At 67.4% G+C, this 27,600-nt stretch overlaps 1 protein-coding gene across 4 annotated transcripts; it reads left to right on the top strand.

Moving 5' to 3' along the window:
- Window positions 1-182: 182 nt before the first annotated feature.
- On the top strand, window positions 183-27,529 carry PLXNB2 (plexin B2). Of its 4 annotated transcripts, none has more exons than XM_069581840.1 (38): window positions 183-287; window positions 10,711-10,763; window positions 14,111-15,196; window positions 15,523-15,705; window positions 15,801-15,929; window positions 16,419-16,519; window positions 16,624-16,750; window positions 17,248-17,407; window positions 18,019-18,133; window positions 18,203-18,311; window positions 18,387-18,488; window positions 18,841-18,933; window positions 19,335-19,416; window positions 19,502-19,662; window positions 19,752-19,900; window positions 20,064-20,172; window positions 20,315-20,451; window positions 20,631-20,801; window positions 21,169-21,298; window positions 21,385-21,612; window positions 21,741-21,917; window positions 22,004-22,143; window positions 22,225-22,325; window positions 22,494-22,723; window positions 22,808-22,989; window positions 23,326-23,392; window positions 23,561-23,707; window positions 24,201-24,357; window positions 24,492-24,592; window positions 24,664-24,748; window positions 24,859-25,013; window positions 25,098-25,258; window positions 25,332-25,479; window positions 25,853-25,917; window positions 26,085-26,160; window positions 26,498-26,572; window positions 26,672-26,810; window positions 26,895-27,529. In XM_069581840.1, the coding sequence occupies exons 3-37, from the start codon at window positions 14,123-14,125 to the stop codon at window positions 26,774-26,776; spliced, it is 5,532 nt and encodes a 1,843-aa protein (XP_069437941.1). In that variant the 5' UTR covers window positions 183-287; window positions 10,711-10,763; window positions 14,111-14,122; the 3' UTR covers window positions 26,777-26,810; window positions 26,895-27,529. The 4 variants fall into 4 exon arrangements, with proteins under 4 accessions (XP_069437941.1, XP_069437939.1, XP_069437938.1 ...); XM_069581838.1 differs by lacking the exon at window positions 183-287 and adding an exon at window positions 6,950-7,168; XM_069581837.1 differs by lacking the exons at window positions 183-287; window positions 10,711-10,763 and adding an exon at window positions 11,108-11,258.
- Window positions 27,530-27,600: the final 71 nt, after the last annotated feature.

The raw sequence follows: 27,600 nt of genomic DNA, 5'->3' as shown, positions 1-27,600 counted from the left end.
CTGGGCGTCGGGGGCGCAGGAGGCCATGTAGGAAGCGCGGGGGCGCGCGGGGTGCGCCCCGCCCGGCGGCCCTCCCCCTCCCCTCCCCCTCTCCCTCCCTCTCCCAGCGAGCCCTCCCTTCCCCCTCCCTCCCCTCCCCCTCCCCCGCCGGGGGCGGGGCCGCTGCTCCCGCGCGCTCCGGCCCCTCCTCGGCCACACAAAGGCCCGTCTCCATGGCAGCCGCGCGGGCCACAGCGCTGCGCCGATCGCGGCCCGGGCGCCATCGAGCCTCCGCAGCAAACGAGCAGGTACGGGGACGGGGCCCCGCTCCCGCGGACGGCCGGGCCGGGGGCGGGCTTCATCGTCAGCGCCGCTTGGCCCTGGCCTGCGGCGCTCGGGACGCGGGGACCCGGGAGGCAGCCGCCCCGCGGAGGGCGACCCGGGCCTCGGCTGCTGTCGGTCCGTCCGGGCAGCCGGCGCAGGGCCCCTCCCGCCTCGCGCTCTTCCAGGCGGTGGGCGAGGCTCGCGGCGCCAGTGGTGGCCCGGCCGAGGGTCGCAAGCGGGGCGCCGCGCCCTCTCCCGCCGCCCGCGCCCCTCCGGAGACGCTGTGGTTCCCGACCCTCCGTACTCTTGCCCCCCAGCCCTCTGGCCACCGAGATCCGTGCACAAGGCGGAGGTCGGCCCTAGCCCTGCAAGAGTCCCGGGCCTGCGCCCACCCAGCCTCGTTCCGGGGTGGCCGAGCCGGAGCTCTCCCGAGGGGCTGGGCCCGCGGTCAGACCTTAGCGGCTCCCACACCCCCAGGCCTGGTGAGGAGGGCATGAGCCAGGGCCACCCTGGGCGCCCCTGTCTGCACCTGCCTGGGTGGAAGGCGGGTGCAGGTTCCGGGCTGGGAGGAGGACGGCCTGGCACCGGGCGAGTCCTGGCGGCCCGGCCGCTTCACTGCGCGGCTGGCTCCCGCGGTTCCGGTGCTTGTTGTCTGAGGTTTGGGTGCACACTCTGGGACCCAGAAAGTCTCTGTACTCACTGCCCGGACCCTGCCCCTCTGTGTGCCTCCGCCTGCGGGAAGCCCTCCTAGATGGGCCTTTCCCACCATTCTGTGCTCAGGTTGCTTGTAAGATTTGAGGAGGGTCCTTGAGCTCAAGGGCTTCAGAGCTTCCTGCCACGTCACTGGGCTCCTCTTCCCAGCCAGCTTGGAGAAAGGAAGGTCTCATGGGCCCTGGGGCTGTGGCGGGGGGTCAGGACTGGGGGTGAAGCTCGATGGGAGAACAAGGCCCCCAGAGGCGGGGGCTCAGCCGGACCCCATACCTGGACGTCACCCTGGCATAGAGCGGGGAGCCCCAGAGTTGGGCAGCTGGGGCAGGGGCTGTCGGTCCTCTGCCCTGAGGAGAGGGTCCCTAGGAGGGCACGGTCAGCATCGGCCTGGCCGAGCCGCGGAGTATGTTTTGTGGCGTGTCAGCTTTTAGGAATTCTCGGAGAAGATTGAAAGCAAGCAGGTGCTCTCAGCAGATCTGAGCTCGGCACCTCTTCCCAGCACACCTATCGGTGGCCCACTTTCATCCGAGCGTGGGGGGAGGCTTGAGGTCTGGCCTGGGGCTCCTCGCCCCAAGAGAGGAGGGAAGTTGCAGAGAAAAACAAGGGTTTGGAATTCAAGTCCCCCCTCCCCCGCCGGCCGCCTGCCAAGAAGGAATTATTTTGGATTATCCAGCCGTGTCCAGTCACCCAAGGGGGAGGCTGCAGCCGTGGGAGAGAGATCCACTTCCGGGGCCATGGGTTGAGAGCCCCAGGAGGGAGGGACAGGCAAGTCTGGGCAGCTCCAGCACCTTCCTCGGCTGCTCAGCCGGTCAGGGGCGGGGTGGGAGGGCCTGGAGAACGCCCCAGCAGGCCCGTCGAGCCAGCCTGGGGTTGCCCCGGGTTCTCTGGGGGAGGCCTTGGGCCAGGAGGGATCCTGGACCTCTGGTCTCAGGGCCCCAGGGCAGCCACCCCACCCAGAGACCCCCCTTCACCTCTGGAGGGCTCAGCACCATGGCCCCAGGCCCTGTGAGGCTGCCTCCTGCGCTGGGTCCAGGGACACACCTTGGGCTTGTTACTCACACCTGGCGGTGTGCGGTGTGTCCCAGGGTGGCGGGGCAGGCAGGGGCGGGACCTGGGCTGCCTGGAGTGGGTGGGGCGCTGGGGTTCCCCAGGGCTGAATCTGAGACCATTCTCCCGCCTCCTGACTGGCCCACTAACGAGGCACCCTTGGCCGAAGCCCCTCCGACCGCCCGGCCCCCACCTCCACGTCCCCACCTGTCAGTCCGTCCCACCGGCGAGGGGTTCCCCAGGGAAGGGGCCCCGCGAGGAGCTGTCTGGGCTGCTACCCGTCACGTGACCTGTGGGGTCCCTGCGGGCTTGCCTGCAGCCGCACCCCCAGCGGCCCCTGGAGAGTCCGCACTGGGAGGCGAAGCGAGGAGCTGGGCTGGAGGGCCGCAGCCCAGGGGCCTGGCCGCAGCCCAGGCGAGTGGAGCAGAAGAGATTGGATTGGAAGGCTGGCGAGGGGCAGTGGCGGCAGCCTGGGGCGGTTCCGTATGGCATATGCCCCTCTGCCCCCGGGACAGCTTGGTTACAGGCTGTGAGCCATCCCGGGACCTGGGCCGTTCCCAGAGCATCGTGCTCTCTTCCCTGCCTTGGGCTCACATCGCAGGGGCCGAGCTGGTGGTGCCTGGGAACGCTGGGCGTGGGACCGGCTGTCGCTTCGGCACCTCCCCACGTGGCCCCTGGTCTGGTCTGGGCAGATCCGTGCTGCGATGCCAGGCCCTCTGTCCCGGGGCTGTCCTGTGAGGAGGAAGTTGTCATTCACGTCAGGTCTCAGGCCTTTTTGCTGCAGCAACAGGCACAGCCCCCTGCCTTGGCTTCCTGGATGGGGGGTAGGGTTTTCCTCTTTGCTGAGACCCTCTTGTGTCCAGAGCCTGCTCTGGTGTGGGAAGCAGTCCTGGGCGGAGAGGAGCAATCAGACCTGTCGAAAGCTGAACCCGGCTGGTCTTCCAGCCTCGACCCGGCTCACTGAGGTGGGCGCAGTTTCACAGGGACCAGTCTCTGGTTCTTGTGGGGGCTGGACAAGTCCCTCCCCCTGAGGCTAATGGCTATTTGTGTTTGGGGCCTTTAAACGTCTTTGGTTTCAAATTACAGGACAGACTGGGCTGCTGGTGGCCCATAATTGGTGGGGGGCACCGCGCTGTGGAGGGCTGGGGGGGCACTCCGTTTCCCTCTTCTGCCCCTGCCGCATGTGGCCCCTTCATGGTTTTTCCCTTCGCTGGTTTCATATCCTCTTGTGGGTTTCTGCTTCCCTCTGTCCCGGAGGCTTTGAGGGCCTCGGTCCCCCAGCTGACCAGGCAGGAGCCCTGCCCTCTCCTGGGCCCCCCCCTCCCCCCCGCCAGACCAGGGCACAGCTGCTCGTCTGAAGGGCAGGGCAGGGCCCGCTGGCCTGCCTGCAGTGCCGAGCCCGGGGCGCCAGGACTCGGCTGGCCTCCGTGATATTCACACGCCCATACAGTGGCGGGACCCAGACCCTCAGGGGCAGCCCGGAGCGACCGTGCGCACGCCCGCAGCTCTGCCCCTCTGGTCCCTGGGAGGAGCCCAGGGCTGCCCCCTCCCCTGGCGCTGGGGCCCTGTTCCTGCCCTCGGGGCCTCTCTGGAGCCCCTCTGCAGCTCCGTGCAGCCTCTCTCGGAGACCGGCTCCCCCATCACTGGCAACTCTCCACCCTGTGGGCTGGCTGTGCTGGGCAGAGGAGGTGTGGTCCTGGGGTGGGGCGGGGCACCTGGGAGAGGGCTCGGCCTGGGGCCCACGTCCTTAGCCCCTGAGATCACGAGACCTCTAAAATGGGGCGCATCCTGGTGCTAGATGAGTCTGGGCCTGGGCACGCAGGGACCGAGTGAGGCCTTTGGGTGTCACCCAGGTGCTGACCCTGGTGCTGGCATCAGCCCTGCCCGGGACTTGACTCTTCTGGGTGTGGAGACAAGGCCGCTCGGCGCAGGTGGCCAGCAGTTCCCCTGGGGGTGCGGGAGGAGGGGCACTGCGATGAGCTCAGATCTCTGCCTGATGCGGGCCAGCTGAAGCCCCTGCTCAGGAAGAGGAAGAAAGAGGGAAGAGGTTTGATGTCAGCTCTGCAGACGGCCACCTGTGTCAACACAGTGTCTCTGCCCCAAAGGCCGAGACAGTTCCGGCCACCGGCCTTCTGCCCGGGTCTGGGGCCGCTGGGCCAGCCTGCTGCGTTGCAGAGCAGGGCCCTGTGGGGTCCTGCCTCTACCCCCTCCCCAGGCTTTTTCAGAGCTGGGCTTGCTTTGGAGAAGGGCCAGGCCCAGGACACTGCTGTGGGAGGCCAGTGCCCGCCCCGGGAAGGTGGTCACTGCCCTGCGCACACCCCGCGATGGGAGAAGCAGTCTCCAAGCCTCCCTGGGCGAGGGCAGATGGTCGCAGTGAGGGCCTCGCATGGCCCCCAGCTCCCCCTTAGCCTTTGAGTCTCTCCCCAGGCTGGCCAGCAGACATGAGGGGCTAGACCTCCCCTGTCCTGGCATCAGGCCAGATCTGGGGGCCACCGTGGCCATCTCAGGACCCAGGAAGGGAGGTCAGGATGAGGGACAGGAGGCCCAGGATGAGCCGGAGGGGGAGACTGGCAACGCTTCCTGCAGGGTGGGTGGCAGCTCCTGGCTGAACCGAGCTGGCCCTGAGCTGGGTTGGGTGTGGGGCCTGGCCCCAGGGCCTCGGGGCCACTTCCAGGGTGTGCCATCACAGGGCCAGGTGTCCCCCCCAGTCCTGGCCACCCCGCTGCCCCCTGGCACCTGCGGAGTCCCCTCTCAGCACCCAGCCTCAGCCTGAGCTGGGGCGTTTCCTCGCTGGAAACTCCCGGCGCCTTTGCCCTCTCAGAGCCTGACCCTGAGCCCATCCATTGCCCACCTCCCCGCCCGCAGCTGGACTCCAGACCCTCCCAGCCCTGCGAGGCCCCGCCCCCATGGCCCCTGCAGCCAGCGCAGAGGGCCTGGCCCCCCCTTCCCACGCAGGGTGCCTGGGGCCCGCTCCAGGCCTCTCTGCCCTTCTGGGTGCCCTGGGCAACGCTGAGCTGGGGCTGCCCGAGATGCCCCCAGCCCGAGTGGTCGTGTCTGGGGCTCTTCGCCCCGTACACACCCTGGGTGGAGGGCCAGGACCCCCGAGGCAGGGACCCCCCAGGCATCCCAGATGTGTGCCTGCACGAGAGTGCTCACAGATATGTTGGGGGTGGCTGGCACGCCGGCCTGGCGCAGTGCCCCAGGCTAATTGTGGGGTTCGGCGTGATGTAGGAGGCGGGGTTGGGGCAGCCGCCGTGGAACTGACAGACTGACAGGCAGATTACAGGCCTCGCCTGCTCCTTGCTCACTGGGCCCTCACCCATCCGCCCCCAAGACTTGCTCCCGCCCCTGCACAGGGCCTGGGAAGGGGCCCGGGGCCGGGCCTGGGCCTGGGCCAGCTGCAGCCGCCATAAGCCTCAGGCAGCCCAGCCAGCACCCCCCCCCCCACCAGCTGCAGGGGCCAGCCTGGAAAGGGAGCGGGCATCAGACATCAGAGTCAGTGGCCATGCCTGCCGCGGCGAGCCCCGCGCCCTCTTCACGGCTCCAGCCTCCTTGCTTGCTGGGGGGACGGGGGTGCAGCGCCTCACTTTGGAGCCCCTTGGGAGCCAGGGCGGCTGGGCCTCCCTGACTCTGCGCTCCAAGGCCCTGCAGCACCCTCCCTCTGCCAGCCAGCCCAGCCCACACTGCGCCTCCTATGCCGTGTCTTCCTGTCCTTCTCAGCCTGGCCCTGACCGGCTGCCCACGGGCGAGGGGTCTCTGGGGGTGTCTACATTCACCCGAGGGCCAGTGCTGCGCATCTGTGCACGAGGTGTGGCCTGAGGCCGCTGTGGGCCAGGGCCGGCCAGCTGCTGGGAGCGCGCGAGGCCTCCTGACCCTGGGGTGGGGAGGCTCGTCCCCATGTCCCCGGCACACAGCAAGCGTTTGGGGGCTTCGGGCTGAGCAGATGGGGCAGGTCGGCGGGCCCATCTGGGGGTCCCCGCGAGCACAGGGAAACTGACAGAGGCATTAAGCTGCAAGGCGTTCTGGGGGCCGCGGCTCTGCAGAGGAGGGATGTGGGCAAGCCTGAGGGGGAATCAGGGCCCAACTGAGTCCAGGTGCGACATGGGCGGCTGGCACTCAGAAGGGCTGCCAGGAGGGCAGGCCGTGCAGCACGGTGGAGCCCATGGGCACCAGGCCCCACTAAACCCCACCTTCTGCCCCGAGGGCCCGGGAGGCCCAGGAGGCGGTGGGCTGCTGGCGGGCCAGCTTGTATTCTTGAATAACAATTCATTGAAACGGTATTCCCCTAAGCCTTCTCTCCACAGGCTCAGGGTCAGGCGGTGGTCTCTGGGTGAGGCAGTGACTGGGGCCTGTTGCCAACAGCATGGGATCAGTCTGGGGCAGCATCCACCCTGCGGCTTTGCCCAGGGAGCTGCAGAGGTGCCTGAGGGTCAGGGTGGGACACAAGACCCCAGTGAGGGTGACCTCAGACAAAGGCAGAGGGGTGCTCTGCGGTGGCTGGAGTGGGGAAGGCCCACAGGGTTGAGGGGAGCGGGCCGGGAGACCCCTCAGGCAGGCAGCAGGGAGAGCCCTGGGGCTTCTCTGCACCTCCTCACCTTGGCCTTGGGTCTTGGGCCTTTGACCTCTGGCCACCTGGCAGGGGTGACTTTCCTGCTGGGCCCCCAGAGCCCCAGCTGCAGGGGAGGCTGCCCAGTCTCCCTCAGGCCCTACTGGGAGGAGAAGAGCGGCTCCCAGCCGGGCGGGTGGGGAGGGGGAGGTGACACCTACACCTGGGAAGGTCCCTTGGGAGGCTCTCCCGGCGCTGACGCCTGGCTCCGGCTAGACGTCAGCCAGGCCCCAGCCCGCCCCGGCCCGCCCCCGCTCGGAGGTGTCTGCCGATCGCTCGGCCTTTGCCCGGTGAGTCTGGTTGGGGTGGGGTGGGGCGTCACGCAGGCGGCACTGGGGCCGCAGTGGGTAACTGGCGGACAGCGGAGCGCGGGGGCTCGGGCCCGGGGCCGGCGGGGCTGCCCACCGCGCCCTGGCCGGCGGAGGACAGCCTGACTCCCGCCAGGCTCCTTGGGGACGGGTCCCTGGGACCACGTGGCCGCCACCGCCGTCATCGCAACTGGAGGTCAGTCTCCCCGCGACCGCGCGCCCAGGGGCCCGGGGGAGCCCCGTTAGAGGCCCATGTGCGGCCCTGGGGGCGCCGGGTGCAGGCGGGGCCTCGGGAGGGGTGGTCCGCGGGCGCCGCGCCGGCTCCGGGCCGCCTCGGGTTGCGAGAACGGGCCGCCCCTCCCCACTGGGGCCGCGCCCGCCTCCCCGACTGAACTCTGACCAGGGCCCCAGGGCGCTCGGCGGGCCGGCCGGCACTCCTCTCGCCCTGGCCCGGGTGCCGCGACACTACCCTCCCCTAGCGCGCGCCCACTCCCCACTCTTGTTTTGAAAACAGCGGAGGCTCCGATTTGCCGGCGTAGCGCCGGTTTTGTTTCCTCTGATTTGTTTCGCGCTCCGGGCTAATTGCAGATTTGCATTTTCGTCGCGGGAGCGGAGCGCAGGCGGGTCTCCCGCCGCCAGCTGCCCGGCGGGGGAGGGGCGGCGCTCCTGGCCGGACCGCAGCCCTCGCTACCTCCGGGCCTAGGGTCCGGGGAGTGACTCGCGGCCCCGAGCTCTCCGCCAGGGGCTGATTCCTCCACTCCCTCGGTCCTGGGGTCCCGAGTGCCGGCCGCGCGGTGCTAAGGCTGCCCCCGCCCCCACCATCTCGGAGTGACCCCACCTGGGCCTGAGCCTCTGTCTGAACGGCCTCTTCTCCCTGTCGGCCGAGCCTGGGTCCCCTGCCCGAGCCCACAGGCTGCCAAGGGCCAGCCCCCCTACCCCCCGCCCCCCTCGCTCCCCCCTCCGCAGATCTGGCGGCTCTGCGTGGTTCTGACCTCAGCGCTGAGACGTCGCTGCCTCAGTTTTGCTGATGATAGTGACAGGGAGGGCCAGCCTGCGCCCCAGGGCCCTCCTCCTGGGGCCCAGGGCTGCAGGGGGCCCTAGCCTGGGGTGGGATCCCTGCCCTGCCCAGTGGGCACCTCCTGTTTGCCTTTTCCTGGCGGGGGAGCAGGGGGTGAGGCTGCTGCCTAGGAGAAAGGAACCCAAGGAGGGAGCCTGGGGGCGGGGCGGGGCGGGGGTGGGGTGGCCGGCTGGGCGCGGCTCCTCTGCTCCCCAGGCGGTGGGTGTGTGCGGGAGGCCCTGTCCCCTCTGGTGCTCAGGCTGGGGGAACACCCACTGACGGGGGGGGGGGGGGGGGGGGCTTGGGGACCAGCCCGGGGGGGGGGGGGGGCTTGGGGACCAGCCCGGGGCGGGGGCACGTGCATGTCCAGCCTCCTCCGCCGTGTGTCGCCCCCGTCGTGGTTCACAGGGCTGAGACCCGGAGGCGCCCACTGGGCCAGATCCTGTGTTTAGACCTTGCTCACCGGCCCATCAGTGAAGACCGTGGGCCATGGTGGGTGAGAGACGGTCCTGCAGGGCTGGGTCAGGCTGGCTGTCTCCGGCTTCCGGGGGGCGGGTAGGCGTTTTCCAGGGGGACGGCAAAAGCAGAGGCACAGTGGCATCCTGATGTCACCCTGAATCCCTCCTCCAGGCACAAATTCACTTACACCTCCCAGCCTCACACTGTGGTTGGGGCTGTCATTACCCCCGTGTCCCTCACAGGGAAACTGAGTCTCAGTGTAACTTTGTCCATAGCCCATATAACCCTGGGTCGAAGGGATTCGGCAGTGGCATTGAGTGTGTGTGATTGTGGCGGGGGTCACCAGGACCTTGCACCTGTGGGCGTTCAGGAGAGGGGCCTTCACCTGAGATGGCAGGAGTGAGTGGAGCTGCCAGTTGGAGGCAGGGTGGACATGATGGGGCAGCTGGGGGCCAAGAGGAAGGGAGGTGTCCAGGTCCTTCAGAAGGGAATGTGGGCTGGGGGCGCCTGCTTTCGGGAGGAGAAATCTGCGGACCGCCTCCAGGAGAGTCTGAGAGGGGGTCCATCTCAGTGGGTCCCTTGGTGCAGGTCCGTCAGGTAAGGTCGCGGCTGGGTGTGTGGGCTTAGGAAGAGGGGGTCCCTTGGAAGAGGCCAGCCTCCCTTGGTCTCGCCTCCAGCACACATGCAGCACCCCCTCCCAGGGATCTGAACAGGTGGAGGGCTGGGGCTGGGGACTCAGCCATGCCAGGCAGAGGGAAAGGGCACGGGGCACACGGAAGCCAACGTGATGTCCCTTCAGGGGCAGGCTGCATGCTCCGGCCCCAGGGCTGTGGATCCCGCCTTCAGCCTCGAGGCCAGGCCCGGCCCGGCTCTCTCTTAGGCTCCACCATCCGGACGCCCTTTGGTTTGGCCCTGACTTTGCCTGTGGAGTGGCCTTTGCCCCTTTCACAAAGGCTGCCTAGGTACCTTCACCCCCACACCTGGAGCCTCGAGCTCCTGTTTCTGGTTAACCGTTCCCCGCTTAGCTGGGGGCTGAGGACGCCAGCGGGATTTCCTGCCCCAAGTGCGTAGGTGTGGCGCCCCCCACCCGCAGGCCTTGTCCCTGCTGGTCTCCCTCAGAGCTGCTGGGGGTCCTTCCAGCCCTGGGCCCTTCTCACAGTGTTGGTCCCCACATTTGGGGGCTGTCTGACACAGGAATGAGGTGCCTGGGGGCATGCTGCTGGCAAGCCAGACAGGGAGCCCGTGGTCTGTGGCTGCGATGGGGCGTGATTCAGTAGACCAGTGGCACGTGCATACTCAATATAATCTTGCAAAAACGTTTTCAAAAAGTGGCAAATACTGCTTTATTGTCTCAGCCCCCTCCTCCCTGCCTCAAAGCTCACCATGACTTTCAGTTTGGATGCCGTCTTCTAGAGCTTCTCAATTAAACTCCTGTGTGTCTGTGTCAACCCGCATGGGTGGAGAGGCCTGGAACTCTGCACAACTGTCCTCAACAGGTCTGGGCTCTGTCGGGGTCCACACGGACCACCCATCTTCACCAGCACTGTGGGTTCTCAGGGTCCTCTGGTTGCATACTTCCGCGCTGAGAAGTATCCTTGACCAGGCCCTCCCTGCGGGTACACAGGCGTGTTTATCCAGGAGGAGAGGATACAATCGCAGCTTGCTGAGTGCTACAATGTGACAGGCTTTTCAGGCCCGCATCTTTCAGTTCTTACAGACCGCTGGGGTTTCACAGATGGGGAAAGAGGCTCAGAGAAGTTAAGTAGCTTGCACAAGGTCGCACATCTAGTGAGGAGAATCGTGGAGTTGTGTGTGCACGTTTTTTCAGAAAACAATTTTACTTTTAATCAAAGTGATGTATGTACCTTGCAGGATCTTAGTTCCCCCAACAGAGGACTGAACCCAGCCCCTCGTCAATGAAAGTGCAGAGCCCTAATCACTAGACAGCCAGGGAATTCCCTTCTCTGCCTCTTTGAGCAGAGGCTGGAGGGGCATGCCGGCATACACACCAAGTGGACCTGTGTGCCTGGGGGTGCTGGGCTTGGGGCTGGGAGGCCAGTGTCTGGGCGGGGCTGAAGGTGGGGTGGAGGAGGCAGGAGGCTGAGAGTTTCCTCCAGGATGGCAGAGGCCAGCTGGGGCCCCATGGGCTGCTCCTCGCTCCCCAGACGTGGAGGCAGGGGCCAGGCTTGTCGTGAGACCACCATCTCTCCTTTGCTTTTTAGAGAATCTCAATGTCAGCCTGGTGCAGAGACTGAGCCGGACCACTGAAGCCGGGGTGAGTGGGGGCTAGTGCAAGCTGGGGAAGGTGGTGGGGACCACAGCCACGCAGTGACAGAATGATGTGTCCCCACAGGTCTTGTCTGGCCAGGCCCAGCGGGCACACGTCTGCCCAAAACCAGGTGCCCTGCTGTGGGGGCTGGCAGGCTCACGTGGGAGGGTGGGCTCTGCAGGGAGCCAGGAGTGCAGCTGGGCACTGACCGCAGCGCTGCCTTCTGGGAATCGGGCCTGGAGCGAGGGGCACATGTCCAGACGGCTTCCGGGCCGGCAGCAGGCTGGAGCTGTGGACTTCTTGGAAGTGCACCTCCGGACTTTGGCCAGGAAGAGGCGTCTGGTGCCCCTGAGGAAATCCCCGCTGCCCCGGTGAGCAAGCAGGGGTCCCGGGCTGCCTTCAAAACAGGAAGCGCCCGTTCCAGGAACACCAGCCGCAGGGAGCTTTGCCGGCTGCGCCTGGCGCCTCCGGTGCGGCGGCCTGAGCATGGCTCCTGGTCAGGTGGGTCACCCTTTGCTCCTGGGCCTGGCCAGGCAGGTCACCTGAGGCTTTTGTTTGTCCAGGAAGTGGAGGGAGCTGCCGCCTGGAATCCTAGCCCCTCCTGTGACACAGTACAACCCGCGCTTGCGAGAGGGTCTCACTCTGCCCACTGCCCAGAGGGCTCCTGGGGGTGGCAGGGAGCCCAGGTCTGGCCGTGGCTCCTGGGGGTGGGGTAGGGCAGGGAACAGCCCAACATCTGGGCCCCTAGGAGTCAGCAGCAGGATCTGGTCCCCTGGGTGAGGGCACACAGCGCCTTCACCCCTCACGTCTGGTGTGGCAGGCTCGGGGGCTCAGTCAAGTGGCCACTAACCAGAGGACGACCAGAGCATTCAGTCCAGGCTCTGTGACCCGCCCATCTCCTGGGCCCGAGGGAGAGGAGCGTACGGAGGAGTGGGCGTTGTGCCGGATCGGTCGGTTGTGGGTTCAAGTCCTCCGCCCGCTTGCCGATGGGCAGAGGGGCCTGGATAGGGATCCGTCGGAGACCGGGGCCCCTGCTCCCAGGGGCGGCTCCGGCTCAGGCCGCAGCTCCGCCCCCGCCGGCCGGCCCGCCCCCGCCCGCCCGCCCGCTCGCTCGCTCCCTCCCTGGGCTCGGGGAACATTCCATTCATTCCGCGGCCGGCCGTGGCCGGAGCCGCAGCCAGAGCCAAAGCCGAGCGGGGCCGGGGTCGCGGCGGCGGCGACGCGGGGACGCGGGTGAGCGGGGCCGGGCGGGGGGACGCGCCAGTAGAGGCCCCGGACGCCCCACCACCCGCGCAGCGCGGCCGAGCGGACTTTGGGCCGAGACGGGCCGGCCAGCGGGGCGGGGCAGCCGGGGCGCGGGGCGGCGGGGGAGGGGCGGCGGGGGAGGGGCGGCGGGGCGGGGCCTCCGGTCAGGCCGCCCGCCCCCGGGCCTGGGGGGGCAGCACCGCAGGCGCCCGAGCGTCCGGCCCCGCGCAGCCCTGGACTGGCGGGTGGCCCAGCCCCACGCCTGGGGGCCTCCGGGGCGTCCTGTCCCCCGACTGTGCGCTGGTGGGGCCCCTGCCCCGGGCGAGCCTGCGGAATCTTCCCGCTCCTCCCCAGCCTCTCCGCGCGGCCCGGTCACCCTGGCTGCCCCGCCCTCCTCCTCTTGGGCCACCTCCGCCCCCTTCCCAGGTCCCTGCCGTCTCTCCTGCTGGACACCGTCCCGCCGGCCTGTGGATGGCTCCTCTCCCAGCAGCTTGTCAGGAGGCCCAGGCGGGAGCGCTTCAGAGCAGGGCGTCCTGCGCGGGGGGCCGCTGTCCCACTGAGGGCCCCCCTCCCTGGCAGGGGCCCGCCGGCGCCCCCCGGTGGCTCTGGAATGAGGAGGCTTTGTCACCTGGTTCTTGGCTACGCCTCCTCCGGGGGCTCACGGGACTCGTGGGCCGTGGTGGAGACAGGAACAAAGGGATGGAGACCAGCCGCAGCCTGGCTGGGGGGCTTCCTAGTGCCCCGGGGGCGCTGGCGCGGGGGTGCTGAGGGGAAAGCGGCCACAGCCTGGGGTGGGGGTGGGGGTTCCTAGTGGCTCAGGGAAAGAAGGAAGCTGGCCTGCTTCTGTGTAACAGTCACAGGTCCATGAGAGGAAGCCAGTCAACGTAGCTTTGGCCAAAGCCAGTGCCCCAGAGAAACCTCTCCCTGGCCACGGAGCAGACAGCCTTCTCTCTCCCGGAGGAGGCCTGGGCAGGAAGGGCTGTTGCAGGGAAGAACAAAAGTAGTTGTTTCTTGAGTGAATAAGAGTGTGTCCAGGGAGGTGGTGTCGAAGGTGGCCGCAGCAGCCAGTGTGGGCAATCTGGGAGGCCAGGGCCCCTTGTTACCTCTGCCATCCGAGCCAGTCTGCACTTGGCCCTGTGGGCACGGACAGGGCTGCCCTAAACTTCTTGCCAGGCACAGACACCCTCGGGGCAGATGTCAGGGATCCAGGGATGAGGGCTGGGACACAGATGGGAGAGGGCAGCCCGAGGGGGTGGTGGCAGAGACTCTCAAGATTGTAATCAGGGTCCCCAAGGTGGGGAGGTGCTGGACCACCCCAAACCCAGAGAGGCCTGCACATTGGCAACCCTGAGCTTAGCCCTCATGCACACAGACACGGGAACGGGCCTGCATACCCACACAGGGGCGTGTGCTCAAGTAGATCCCTGCACACTGACGTGGCCTGCTGCAGCCCACATGCAGCACCACTCTCAGACTCTGGGGTCCCCTTCTCAGAGACCTGAGGGTCTCCCCAGCAGGGCACAGGCAGGGTGCCTGGACTGCCGTGGCCATGGGGGGTGGGGGTGGGAGTCAGGGAGGCAGGCCGGGCTACAGTCCTCGCAGTTCCGCTGTTTCCAGTCGGATCCCACTGTGTGCTGAGAGTCAGGCGCAGAACAGGTGTGTGGTCCTGTTTGCACGTTCAGGGCCTGTCGGCTCGGGTCTTGTGGGGAATGTGGTCTGGAGGTGGTGCCTCTCAGATCACCCGCGCTGTGGGGTCATGGGACATGAGTGCCTGAGAGACTTTCTGGAGGAGGTGCTCTGTTGTCTCAAGGTGAGCCTGAAGGTGCTCTAGTAACCTGGGGGCGAAGGCCAGGGCACAGTCCTCTGGGGCGGCTGGCCACACCCAGGCCTGGAGCTGCAGCGCTGGTAGCCTGGCCCATCAGAGGTTAGGTCACAGGGTGGTCCTCTTGAGGAGGCTTGGGAGATGGTCTCCTTGGAGTTGAGAGTGGGTGTGTCTGGCCAGAGGGGCGGGAAGGCAGGGAAGGGAGTGGGTCTTGGGCTGGGCGCCAGGAACAGAGCGGGTGGGTCCTCCAGGCCCGCGCAGCCCTGACCCTCCTCTCTTCCCACAGGGTGCAGGGGCAATGGCGCTGCAGCTCTGGGCCCTGGCCCTCCTGGGCCTGGCAGGCACGAGCGCGAGTCTGCGGCCCCGCAAGCTAGACTTCTTCCGCAGCGAGACGGAGCTGAACCACCTGGTGGTGGACGAGGCGTCGGGCATGGTGTACGTGGGCGCGGTGAACACGCTCTACCAGCTGAGTGCCGACCTGCAGCTGGAGCAGCGGGCGGCCACGGGCCCGGCCCTGGACAACAAGAAGTGCACGCCTCCCATCGAGGTGAGTCAGTGCCACGAGGCCGTGCTGACTGACAACGTCAACCAGCTGCTGCTGCTGGATCCTCCCCGGAGCCGCCTGGTGGAGTGCGGCAGCCTCTTCAAGGGCATCTGCGCGCTGCGCGCCCTGGGCAACATCTCCATGCGCCTCTTCTACGAAGATGGCAGCGGCGAGAAGTCCTTTGTGGCCAGCAATGACGAGAGCGTGGCAACCGTGGGCCTGGTGAGCGCCGCGGACCCTGGCGGTGAGCGCCTGCTGTTCGTGGGCAAGGGCAACGGGCCGCACGACAACGGGGTCATTGTGAGCACCCGCCTCCTGGACCGGACCGAGGGCCGGGAGGCCTTCGAGGCCTACACGGACCATGCCACCTACAAGGCCGGCTACATGTCCTCCAACACGCAGCAGTTCGTGGCCGCCTTTGAGGACGGCCCCTACGTCTTCTTCGTCTTCAACCAGCAGGACAAGCACCCGTCCCGGAACCGCACGCTGCTGGCGCGCATGTGCAAGCAAGACCCTTTCTACTACTCCTACCTGGAGATGGACCTGCGCTGCCTGGACGCCGGTGACGCCCAGGCCCCCGCCTTCGGCACCTGCCTGGCGGCCTCGGTGGACCGGCCGGGCTCCGGTGGGGTGCTGTACGCCGTCTTCAGCACGGACGGCCGGGGCGGCAGGGGGCCTCGGACCGGCCTCTGCCTGTTCCCACTGGACGAGGTCCACCGCAGGATGGAGGCCAACCGCGATGCCTGCTACACGGGCGCACGAGAGGTGGCCCGCGACACCTTCTACAAGCCCTTCCACGGCGACATCCAGTGTGGTGGACACGGGCCGGTATGTGGCCTCAGCATTCTCACGGGGGCTTGGGCCACACGCGGTGGGTCTGTATGTGGCCCTGCTTGACACGTGTCCACATGCCTCCCTGTGGTGAGGGCCGTGTGTGTGTGTGTGCAGTGTCTCCACGGGCAGGTCAGCATGAACACCCACATGGGTGCCTCTTCTCCCAGGTGTCGGGTACACCGCGGGTGGGGGCTTGGAGCAGTGAGCACCCAGGGGTGCTTGTGTGCCCGGGCTGGTTCTGGGGCGTGTGTGGGGCCCTGAGTGCTGGGGGCCATCGCGGGGGAGAGGCCTCGGGCAGGCGTTGACGCCGTGGTCCGCAGGGTGCCAGCGAGAGTTTCCTGTGTGGCTCGGAACACTTGCCCTACCCACTGGGCAGCCACGATGGCCTCTCGGCCAAGGCCGTACTGCACCGTGGAGGCCTGAACCTGACGGCCGTGACCGTGACCACCGAGAACAGCCACACCATCGCCTTTCTGGGCACCTCGGATGGCCGGGTCCTCAAGGTGAGGCCCAGGGCTGGGGCAGGGTGGCTCCCGGAGGGGTCCTCAGTGCACAGGACAGCCCCGCCCTCACCGTGCGCCGGCCTCCGCGCCCGCAGGTGTACTTTGCCCCGGATGGCAGCTCCACGGAGTACGGCGCCGTCCTCGTGGAGATCAACAAGAGGATCAAGAGAGACCTGGTGCTGGCCGCAGACCAGGCCAGCCTGTACGCCATGACCCAGGACAAGGTGGGCCCTGGGCCCTGCAGCGGGGCCTGGCGGCGTGGCACGGACGGCCCTCTTCTCGGGCCCCGACCACGTCTCTGAGCACCTTTCCCGCCTTTGAAACTTGCTGTCTGTTCTGTATCTGTCTGGCCCACCTGACCAGAGGATCAGAGCTCAAAGTAGGCCTTCCCCAACGGCAAGCTGGGCTGAGGGGCCACTGCTGTGAGCTCAGATGGCCCAAGTCCCACAGTCTCTTGGGGGCTGATGCAATGGGCACCAGGGAGGTGCCATAACCAAGGGCTCCTTGGAACCCGGCGCCAGCTGATCCCGGGCGAGGTCTAGCCTCCCGGGCTGCCCGGAGCCGTCCCTGCTCAGTCTTGTGTCGGTGTTGAGGCTCCTAAGGCTTAGCGGGTAAAGGTGGGGTTGAGCCGGTGGTCCCGGGCGTCGGTGTCTGGGGGGGTCCTCTCTGGCTGGAGGCCGTCCGTAGTCACGCTGGCTGCCTGGTGCCCTCAGGTGTTCCGGCTTCTCGTGCAGGAGTGTGCGAGCTTCTCCAGCTGCGCTCACTGCCACAGCTCACAGGACCCCTACTGCGGCTGGTGTGTCGTTGAGGGCCGGTGAGTGCCTGGGGCTCGGCCCCACCCAGAATCTGGGTGTGCAGCCCCTCCCCGCCCCGGGGCCTAATGGGCACCAGGCTAAGACTGCCCCCCCGCCCTCGCAGCTGCACCAGGAAGGCAGAGTGCCCCCGGGCGGATGAGAGCGGCCACTGGCTGTGGAGCCGCAACGAGTCCTGCGTGGCCATCACCGGGGCCCAGCCGCAGAACATGAGCCGCCAGGCCCAGGGGGAGGTGAGTGGCGGGGGGTGGGGGCAAGGCCGCCCCTCACCCAGGCTGTGGGGATGGCCGGGGGCCACACAGGGCCGTGGTCCTGGCTGTGGGGATGGCCGGGGGCTCACACAGGGCCGTGCTCCTGGCTGTGGGGATGGCTGCCCCTCACCCAGGCTGTGGGGATGGCCAGGAGCCACACGGGGCCGTGCTCCTGGCTGTGGGTGCTGAGCCTGGGCACAGGAACTCTGTCCTTTGCGTGGTCCCCTTTGACCTGGGGCACCCCTGAGAATCCAGGGCAGACCCAGGCCCTGTCCCTGGAGTGACCCAAGGGGGTCCCATTCAGGGGAAGTGGAGTTGGGTTCTAGAGAGCTTTCCAGGGGGCAGGGGTCCACATTCAGGAGGGCGGCCAGAGAGCAAACCAGGGGACAGGTAGCCCAGGCAGGGCTGGGCTGGGAGGTGGCTCGCTCGCCAGGTCAGGACGGAAGAGTCCTGGCGTGAGCGGCGCAGCCTTTTCCCAGGTGCAGCTGACTGTCAGCCCCCTCCCGGCCTTGAGTGACGACGACACGCTGCTGTGCCTCTTTGGAGGATCGCCGCCTCACCCCGCACGGCTGCAGGAGGGCACCGTGGTCTGCAACTCGCCAAGCAGGAGCAGCCTCCCTCGCACGCCGCCCGGCCAGGGTGAGGCATCTGCTGCCGCCTGCCAAGCCTGGCCCCGGGTGCCCACTGACACCCCAGGCTGCCCACTGAGACCCCAGGTTGCCCACCCCGACCGGCCCCGGGTGCTCACTGAGACCCCAGGGCCGTACCCTGGCCGGGTGGCATGCAAGCAATGTGTGATGGGCACCTGCCCCGCCCCCACCCCCCACCCCAGCCAGCTTAGATGGGTGAGGCTGTCCCTGGAGGCCAGGCCTGGTGCCGAGCTTGTCCCCTGAGCACATGGGGTGGTGGAAGCCAGCTCACGGGTGAAGGCAGGGCCCGTGCAGTGACATGGCCGGGATCTGGCAAGCACTCTGCCCTAGACGCCAGGGAGTCGCGGCCCTTGACGCCCACAGGGACGGAAAGATGGCTAGCGGTTCACGGCGGGGGGCGGGCAGCACGACACCAGAGCTGGGATCTGACGGAGGCCTGGCTGAGCCCTCGGGGTCAGTTCCAGCCAGGATCTCTGCACTTGGTGTCCTGTGGGAGACTGACGCAAGGCTGGCTTGGGACCACGGGAGGCCCGGTTCTAGCCTCCCGTCCCCCACGGGCCAGCCCAGCCCACGGCCCCACCCAGCGCTGTCCCTCCGCAGATCATGTGGCTGTAACCATCCGGCTCCACTTCAAACGCGGCAACGTCTTCCTGACCTCCCACCAGTATCCCTTCTACGACTGCCGGGAGGCCATGAGCCTGCAGGAGAACCTGCCGTGAGTGGCTCCCCCGCCCGCCCCTGGCCCCCGTGCGGCCCCCATGCCCCTCACCGCCCCCTCTTCCAGGTGCATCTCCTGCTCCAGCAATCGCTGGACCTGCCAGTGGGCACTGCTCGAGCACGCGTGTCAGCAGGCCTCTCCAGGCCCCGAGGACGGCGTCGTTGGCGCCCACATGGTGAGGGCCCGGGGCCGCCGGGGGCCCAGCTGTTCGGCCTCGGCCGGGCAGATCCTGACTGCTCCCCCTCCCCAGGAGGACGACTGCCCCCAGTTCCTGAACCCCAGCCCGCTGGTCATCCCCATGAACCACGAGACGGATGTGACCTTCCAGGGCAAGAACCTGGACACGGTGCAGGTGAGGGTGCTGCGGGGCCCAGGCCTGGGGGTGGGGCTTACTCCGGGCCTGGCCCCTGCAGACCGGAAACCATCCCCGCTTGGCGCTCAAGGCCCAGTGTGTGGGGGAGGCAGAGATGTCTGGGAGGATGGGCGGCGTTTGGACGGGCCCTGCGCGTTCAAAACCCCGGCAGCAAGTGCTGGTCAGAAGGGAGCAGTCCGTGGGCCCAGGCGGGGACTGCGCTGCGGCAGTTTTCCTTGGGTGGGGACGCCCCCGTGGCCTGGGAGCTGTGTGGTGCGGCGGGCTCCGGCGCCCAGGGCGGGGTGGGGTGGGGTGGCCCGGCCCGGAGTGTCCTGACTGGCCTGTCTGGCAGGGCTCCCCACTGCTTGTGGGCAGTGACCTCCTCAAGTTTGAGGCGTCGGTCAGCACCCAGGAGCCAGGAACCTTCTCCTTTCGGACCCCAAAGGTATGCCTCCCTGGGTGGGTGGGCCGGGTTGGTGGACCCCGCGGAGGCGGCCAGTCCCCTCCGCGGCTCGATGGCGTCACCGACTGCATGGATACGGGTCTGAGCGGGCTTCAGGAGGCAGTGAAGGACAGGGAGGCTCGGTGTGCTGACCTCCATGGGGTCGCACAGAGTTGGACGCGACTGTGCGACTGAGCAGCTACAAGCTTGAGGGGTGCGGAGGTCAGGCCCACCACACCACCCTGCTGAGGAAGCAGGCGGCAGGCAGGCACGGCTTCGGGGCGTCCCCGTGTCCCCCGGCTCCCTGGAATGGGAATCACCCTCCGCCGTGCGGGGACACGTGGTCCTGGCTGTCCGGGACCTCGTGGGAGCAGGGGGTGCAGTGTGTCCCTGTGTGCCCCTAGCTGACCCACGACGCCAACGAGACGCTGGCCCTGCACCTGTACGTCAAGTCCTCTGGCAGGAATGTTGACAGCCGGCTCCAAGGTGGGCGGGCGGGAGGCTGGGCGGGCGGGCGGGCAGGCGCGGGAGGCAGGACAGCCCTGCCGACTGCCGGCTTCTCCCTCCGCAGTGACCCTCTACAACTGCTCCTTCGGGCGCAGCGACTGCAGCCTGTGCCTGGCCGCTGACCCCGCCTACCGCTGCGTGTGGTGCAGCGGGCAGAGCCGCTGTGTGTACGAGGCCCTGTGCAGCAACGCCACCTCCGAGTGCCCGCCACCCGTCGTCACCAGGGTGAGCCCCCCACACCCCCCTCACCCACAGGAGAGCTCCAGCTCTGCTGCCCCGGGACCCTCGGGTCAGCCAGGCTCTGCCAATTTCAGATCCAGCCTGAGACCGGTCCACTGGGCGGAGGCATCCGCGTCACCATCCTTGGGTCAAACCTGGGGGTCAGAGCAGACGACGTGAAGAGGGTCACCGTGGCTGGCCAGAACTGTGCCTTTGAGCCAGAACGGTACTCCGTGTCCACGCGGTGAGTGGGCAGTCCATGACCTGGACTCCCAGGGCTGGGCTGGTCTTGTCCTGTGGGGCCAGAGGACTGGGGGGCATGGAGAGGGAAGACGTGGTTCAGGTGTGCGTGGGTGCCCAGGCCTTGCACACCCACAGAGTGTGCCAACCTGCCTGCCACCCCGCAGGATTGTGTGCACCATCGAGGCTGCAGAGGCACCCTTGACAGGCGGTGTCGAGGTGGACATCAACGGAAAGCTCGGCCATTCACCTCCTCATGCCCAGTTCACCTACCAGGTAAGTACCTGGCAGGCCAGCACAGATGTGGGCAGGGTCTGGGGGCCTCCTGACGGCGGCTGTGGCCCAGGGGAGGCCCGAGCTGGGCGGAGGGCCTGCGTCCCCACCCAGCCCTGAGCCAGGCGCCCTGCCCCTCTTCCAGCAGCCCCAGCCCCGCAGTGTGGAGCCCAAGCAGGGGCCGCAGGCGGGCGGCACCACGCTGACCATCAGTGGCACCCACCTGGACACAGGCTCTGAGGAAGACGTGAGAGTGACCCTCAATGGCGTCCCTTGTAACGTGTGGGTGTCACCCACGGGTCGCCAAATACTGGTCTACCCTGGTCCTGGGGACAGGGTGAGGGCCCTCCGGCCATGACCCTGTGTCCATCCTGGAGGAGGTAGCCCCAGGCAGACCCACTGGCCTGGGGCTGGGGTGGTCCCCAGGTGGGGCTGACGCTGACCGGCTCTCACACCCTCAGGACACAGTTTGGGGCCCAGCTTCAGTGTGTCACTGGCCCCCAGGCGGTTCCGGGAGAGCTGGCCCTGAAGATTTACTATGGGGGCTCCGAAGTGCCCGGCCCTGGTATCACCTTCACCTACCGTGAGAATCCAGTACTGCGGGCCTTCGAGCCACTGCGGAGCTTTGTCAGGTGTGACAGGGGCCCCTTGGTAACAGGTGCCCCCTACACCCACCCCATCCAGCTGTTCCCCAGGCGCTCTCTGCCCTCCAGCCTCGTGAGGATTGGCAGATGCTGGTCTGGCGGACAGGAGGCCTCCAACACTCCCCCCTGTCCCCCCAGGTCCCTTCCCCCTAGACACCCAGGTGGACAGCCTCCCTGCCCTCTCACAGTGCAGGATGGCAGTGCTCCGGGCACACCTGCTGCAAGGCAGGTCTGTGCTCACACTGGCCTGCAAGTATGCCCCAGGTCGTGGTGGGTGGGGTCAGGGACGGAGCCTTGCAGGGCACTCGCCGTGCCCGGTGTGCCACTCTGGCGCTGTCTCCTCCCTGTCCCTCAGCGGTGGCCGCAGCATCAACGTCACAGGACAGGGTTTCAGCCTGATCCAGAGGTTCGCCATGGTCGTCATAGCTGAGCCGTTGCAGTCCTGGAGGCAGCGGCGGGAGACCGGACCGCTGCATTCCGTGACGGTCAGTCCTGGTGCCCGCTGCAGGTACAAGCCAGGGCTGGAGGCCCACCGTGCCAGGTGGCCTAAAGGTCCCGCCTTGGCCCTCAGGTCGTGGGCACGGAGTACGTGTTCCACAACGACTCCAAGGTCGTGTTCCTGTCCCCGGCCGTCCCCGAGGAGCCCGAGGCCTACAACCTCACCGCGCTCATCCGGATGGACGGGCACCAGGCCCTGCTCAGGACGGAGGCTGGTGCCTTTGAGTACGTTGCCGACCCCACCTTCGAGAACTTCACCGGGGGTGTCAAGAAGCAAGTCAACAAGCTCATTCACGCGAGGGTGAGGACCAGCACAGCCCTGGCGGGCAGGTCCTGAGTGGTGTGGGCAGGGAGCAGCCCAAGGCCTGGCCTGAGCTGTTCGGGGCCTCCCTGATGCCCTCCTGGTCACTGTGACGACCCCCACCCCAGGGCACCAACCTGAACAAGGCCATGACCATTCACGAGGCTGAAGCCTTCGTGGGTGCCGAGCGCTGCGTCATGAAGACGCTGACGGAGACGGACCTGTACTGCGAGCCCCCGGAGGTGCAGCCCCCTCCCAAGCGGAGGCAGAAGCGAGACACGGCCCACAACCTGCCGGAGTTCATTGTGCGTGTGGGGGGCCGCGGGCCGGGGTGCGCACGGGGGTGTCTTTGGTGTGGCCCCTGGTCCTTGCTGAGCCCCTCCCCACGCAGGTGAAGTTTGGCTCGCGGGAGTGGGTGCTGGGCCGAGTAGAGTACGACACGCGCGCCAGTGACGTGCCCCTCAGCCTCATCCTGCCGCTGGTCATCGGGCCCATGGTGGCTGTCATCGCTGTGTCTGTCTACTGCTACTGGTGAGCCGGCGTCCACCCCTTGGCCACGCCCACCGGCCGGCACCACCCAGGCCGGTCCCAGGAGCTTCCCTGTGCCCCCAGGAGGAAGAGCCAGCAGGCGGAGCGCGAGTATGAGAAGATCAAGTCCCAGCTGGAGGGCCTGGAGGAAAGTGTGCGGGACCGCTGCAAAAAGGAGTTCACCGGTAGGGGCTCTGGGGCGGGTCCCAGGAGAGCAGGGCTCAGGGGCCGGATCCCGGGGAAGGGGGGCGAGGGGGGCTCGGGGGGCGGGTCCCGGGAGAGGGGGAGCTCGGGGTGGGGGCGGGCGGGCGGCCAGCGATGGCCATACGTGCCTTACCCCGACCCCCTTGCAGACCTGATGATTGAGATGGAGGACCAGACCAACGACGTGCACGAGGCAGGCATCCCCGTGTTGGACTACAAGACCTACACCGACCGCGTCTTCTTCCTGCCCTCCAAGGACGGCGACAAGGACGTGATGATCACGGGCAAGCTGGACATCCCCGAGTCTCGGCGGCCCGTGGTGGAGCAGGCGCTCTACCAGTTTTCCAACCTGCTCAACAGCAAGTGCTTCCTCATCAACGTGAGCGGGGCCTCTGGGTGGGGGCGGGGCCTCCGGGTGGGGCGGGGCCTCCGGGGGCGGGGCTCTGACCGGTCTGCCCTTCAGTTCATCCACACCCTGGAGAACCAGCGGGAGTTCTCGGCCCGCGCCAAGGTCTACTTTGCGTCGCTGCTGACCGTGGCGCTGCACGGGAAGCTGGAGTACTACACAGACATCATGCGCACGCTCTTCCTAGAGCTCATGGAGCAGTACGTGGTGGCCAAGAACCCCAAGCTGATGCTGCGCAGGTGTGTGCGGCAGGGCGGGGGCCCGCCTCGGGGGCCTGGGGTAGCGGTGCAGCGGGACGCACAGGCTTGTCCAGGCACCTGGCTGGCCAGCAGGTGTAGCCAGGGCTAGTGAGTAGGGCGGAAGGAGGCGTTGCTCCTGTGTGGTCAGCGCTGTCCCATGGGGTGGAAGATGAAATGCCCTCCCTGAGGGCCCTGGGAGACTGGTCACTGCAGGAGACGGAGACCCGGGATGTGGACGGAGTCTGGGCTGCTGCACCTGGCCCGGGTACCTGGAAGAGCCAGCTAGTCTTCAGGACACTAGCGGGTCCCTTGTACAAAGCCTTTCTGCACCTTCAGGTCTGAGACAGTCGTGGAGAGAATGCTGTCTAATTGGATGTCTATCTGCCTGTACCAGTATCTCAAGGTGGGTCCCACCCAGCTCTGCCCCGGGTGGGGGAAGGTCGAGGTCCCAGGGGGTGCTGGAACCCTCCAGTGTCCACCTTCCTGCGGCCCAGCTCCATCTGGATGGGTCTGCTTCCCACCCTGGTGCGGTCAGTCCCACCCCTGGTTCAGCCACCTTACTTTGCTCCAGGATAGTGCAGGGGAGCCGCTGTACAAGCTCTTCAAGGCTATCAAGCATCAGGTGGAGAAGGGGCCGGTGGACGCCGTGCAGAAGAAAGCCAAGTACACCCTAAACGACACGGGGCTGCTGGGGGACGACGTGGAGTACACACCCCTGGTGAGCCCCCAGGGCTGGGTTCTGGGCCAGCCTCAAGACCAGAAACTGGATGCCACTTGCTTCCTTCATGGACTTACATTAGCACCCGTGCCTTGTGTTGGGCCCACCCCTGCCCAGGGAGGGGTCTGGGTCCTGGATCCCTGGAGAGGGGCTCTAGGGGCCACAGCCCCAGGCCGGCTGCCTGGGTTCCCAGGCTGCTGCAGGCATGTGTGGGGCCCGGCGCACCAAGCGTGTACGGGGAAGCGGTGCTTGGCGTGTGCTCCTGTGATTACCTGTGTGTTGTGATAGTTGCGCGTGAGCAGCCCCCTGCTGTCTGTCCTGCTGAGCCACAGTGCAGGTGAAGATGAGGCCCCCGGTATTGTCAGGGCTCAGGATGCTCTGCCCCTTGACCTCCACCAGAGAGGTTGCCATCAGGAGGAGGCCCAAACCTGCTTCCAGTCTGGGGCGAGCGAGGGCGAGGGCCCCTCCCCAGCTGTTCCTCTGTTCTGTGCAGACGGTGAGCGTGATCGTCCAGGATGAAGGGGTCGATGCAGTTCCGGTCAAGGTCCTCAACTGTGACACCATCTCCCAGGTCAAGGAGAAGATCATCGACCAGGTGTACCGCACACAGCCTTGCTCCCGCTGGCCCAAGGCTGACAGTGTGGTCCTCGGTAAGCTCCATCCCTGGAGGCTTGGCTCTGTGCCTAGAGAAGCTGGGTCGGCCGGGCCGTGGGGGTGGCAAGAGGGAGGCCGGGCCGGGTGGGCTGGGCTGGGGTTCCTGGAGCTGGGCTGTGTCCTCCCACAGAGTGGCGTCCTGGATCCACAGCCCAGATCCTGTCAGACCTGGACCTGACCTCTCAGCGGGAGGGCCGGTGGCGGCGTGTCAACACGCTGATGCACTACAACGTGAGTGTGGCGGCGGGGAGGGCCCCCGGAGGGTGGGGTGTAGAGCTGGCCGTCACGCCTCTGCTCCCCAGGTCCGGGACGGAGCCACTCTCATCCTGTCCAAGGTGGGGGTCTCCCAGCAGCCCGAGGACAGCCAGCAGGACCTGCCTGGGGAGCGTGAGTCCCTTCCCCTTGTCCGGCCCCTCCTGGCCCCTGAGGACCTGAGCCCGGTGCTAGGGCCCCGGCCCTGGGCTCTGGCCCTCGTCCCTCAGCAGCCGCTCCCACAGGCCATGCCCTCCTGGAGGAGGAGAATCGGGTGTGGCACCTGGTGCGGCCCACGGACGAGGTGGAGGAAGGCAAGTGCAAGCGCGGCAGCGTGAAGGAGAAGGAGCGCACCAAGGCCATCACCGAGATCTACCTGACCCGCCTGCTCTCCGTCAAGGTGCGCCTCGCAGGGCCTGTGGGCGGCAGGCCCGGCCCGCCTCCCCTCGCCACCCGGACGAGCTGACCCCGCCCCGCCCCGCAGGGAACGCTGCAGCAGTTCGTGGACAACTTCTTCCAAAGCGTGCTGGCGCCCGGGAACGCGGTGCCGCCGGCGGTCAAGTACTTCTTCGACTTCCTGGACGAGCAGGCAGAGAAGCACGACATCAGGGATGAGGACACCGTCCACATCTGGAAGACCAACAGGTGGGGGTCTGCCCACCCCGCCTGCCTGCCTGCTCCCGGAGGTGCCTCCTCATGCCTTCTTGTTCTGCCTCAGTTTACCGCTCCGCTTCTGGGTAAACATCCTCAAGAACCCCCACTTCATCTTCGACGTGCACGTCCACGAGGTGGTGGACGCCTCCCTGTCGGTCATCGCGCAGACCTTCATGGACGCCTGCACACGCACAGAGCACAAGCTGAGCCGCGTGCGTGCAGCTGCGGGCCGCCCGGCGGGGTGGGGCCCTGGGCCTGGGGGCGTCAGGGCAGCAGGCGGCGGCGGGCTGAGGGGGTCAGTTCAGGTGTGGGTTTGCACGTGAGGCTGGAGGCCAGGAGGCAGGCAGGTGCCCGTCCCTGGCGTGATGGGAGGCCCTGTGGGGAGCGGCCCTCTGGCAGTCAGGGACCCTGTTGTCCTTCCCCTTCCACGTGTAAGAGTGAGTTTTACTGTAAATTACAAAACAACAAAAACACTGTCAGGTCTGTGGCCAGGCGGGGCAGCTACCCTGTGGGAGCCCTTACCCCGCACACCCTTCTTCCTCTGGGTGTCTTGGCCTGGGTGTCACTGGGCTCCAATCCCAACAGGACTCTCCCAGCAACAAGCTCCTCTACGCCAAGGAGATCTCCACCTACAAGAAGATGGTGGAGGAGTGAGTCCCGCACCCGCCTGCCAGGCCAGACCCCGCCTGCCCACCCTCAGCGCCCACCCAGTGGGGCCCCTGGGTGGTGCCTGTGATCAGGAGGAGGGCCCAACCTCTGGGGACCACTGCCCCCACTTCCAGTCCCCCCACCCGGCGTAACTCTCTCTCCCCCACAGCTACTACAAGGGGATCCGGCAGATGGTGCAGGTCAGCGACCAGGACATGAACACACACCTGGCAGAGATTTCCCGGGTAAGGGGGCACAGGGAACACGGGGGGACCCCACACCCCAGGATTAGCCCCCTGCCCCACCCTGAAGGCCCTGCGGGGGGCGGGCAGGAGTCAGCCCTAGGGGCAGGTGATGTACCCACAGGACCCAGAGAGGCGCCGGGACACGTGGTGCGCTGGGGCAGCTCTGAGCCAGCCCTGCCTGCCCGGGGCCCGCGTGGATGGGAAGCTGTCTGTGCCTGGCACGCTGTGTGTCTGAGTGTTGTGATGGGATTGGAGGGGGCCCCTTCGTATCTGCCCAACCCCTGGGGCACGGCTTCTGGCCCCCGTGGGTCATGCAGCCCCTGTCCCGGCCCTTCAGGCACACACGGACTCCCTGAACACCCTCGTGGCCTTGCACCAGCTCTACCAGTACACGCAGAAGTACTATGACGAGGTAGGGGGCCCGGCCTCCCCAGGGATGGCAGCGCTCATCAGGCACCCCCTCCCCTGGGCTGTGATCTGACATCACCTGCACCCCCCTCCCCCAACCAAGATTATCAACGCCCTGGAGGAGGACCCCGCTGCCCAGAAGATGCAGCTGGCGTTCAGGCTCCAGCAGATCGCAGCTGCGCTTGAGAACAAGGTCACAGACCTCTGATCTCCAACCTCCAGCATCACGGTCTGGGACACAGGTGTGTGACGCGCGGTGGCAGGCGCTGGGCAGCCCTGGGGGACGGGGCTGAGTGGGCAGGGCTCACCCCTTCTCTCTCCGGCAGAGGAGCAGCCCCGGGCTTCCGAGTGTGTGTGGCGGGGGACTGCCCCCTCTCAGCGTTTGTAGCCACGTTAGCATCTTTCCCTGAGCAATAGAGCCGGGCGCCGCCAACACCAGCTCCCTCTAGAAGAACCAGCATCCAGTGTCTCCTGAGTGATTCGAAAAACGTGCCTTACGCCCCGGTGCCACGCTGGGCTGCTGCGGGCAGTCAGGCCTCAGTCCCCTCCCCGAGCACCAGCAGCCGCCTCAGACACCTGGCTTTGGCCTCCAGCGGCGGGGCTTGAGTGCCTGCGGCCCCCGGGACCCAGTGCCCGGACTGTGTGCCTCCGTCCCGCCCTGACGGAGGCAGAGAAGCGGTACGATGCCTCGCTGATCTCGCAGGCCTGCCCTGCGGGGTGCCGGCACTCCGGGGACTCCGTGCTGCAGGCCCCACCTCAAAGGTCAAGCTGGACGTCAGACGTCGAGGCCCAGGCGGCCAGAAGGGCCCCAGCAGACGGGGGGTCCTGGTCTCGGCCTGTCAGACAGGCTGACCCGGAGGCCCTGCCCAGGTCTGGGGGGCCAGGAGCGGGTCTGCCAGGACCACCCCAACCCTTTTTGTAAATCTTGTGAATTGTAAATCGAATACAGTTGTTTTTTTCATCCTGCTGGTTGGCTGGGTTCTTGGAGCTGCCGGTCTGCCATCCCTGCACAGCTGCCCTGTCCCCGGATCT

The sequence above is a fragment of the Ovis canadensis genome, chromosome 3 (assembly GCF_042477335.2).
Source record: "Ovis canadensis isolate MfBH-ARS-UI-01 breed Bighorn chromosome 3, ARS-UI_OviCan_v2, whole genome shotgun sequence".
Classification (NCBI taxonomy): domain Eukaryota; kingdom Metazoa; phylum Chordata; class Mammalia; order Artiodactyla; family Bovidae; genus Ovis; species Ovis canadensis.
The sequence above is the reverse complement of the archived record's forward strand: the minus strand, read 5'-3'. Positions and strand labels throughout refer to the sequence as shown.

Bases quoted from the DNA above. Each gene is read 5' to 3' on its own strand.
- PLXNB2 (XM_069581837.1), top strand. The intron at 18,312-18,386 runs GTGAGGGCCCGG...CCCCCTCCCCAG, and splicing joins GCGTCGTTGGCGCCCACATG to GAGGACGACTGCCCCCAGTT. The intron at 26,161-26,497 runs GTAAGGGGGCAC...CCGGCCCTTCAG, and splicing joins ACCTGGCAGAGATTTCCCGG to GCACACACGGACTCCCTGAA.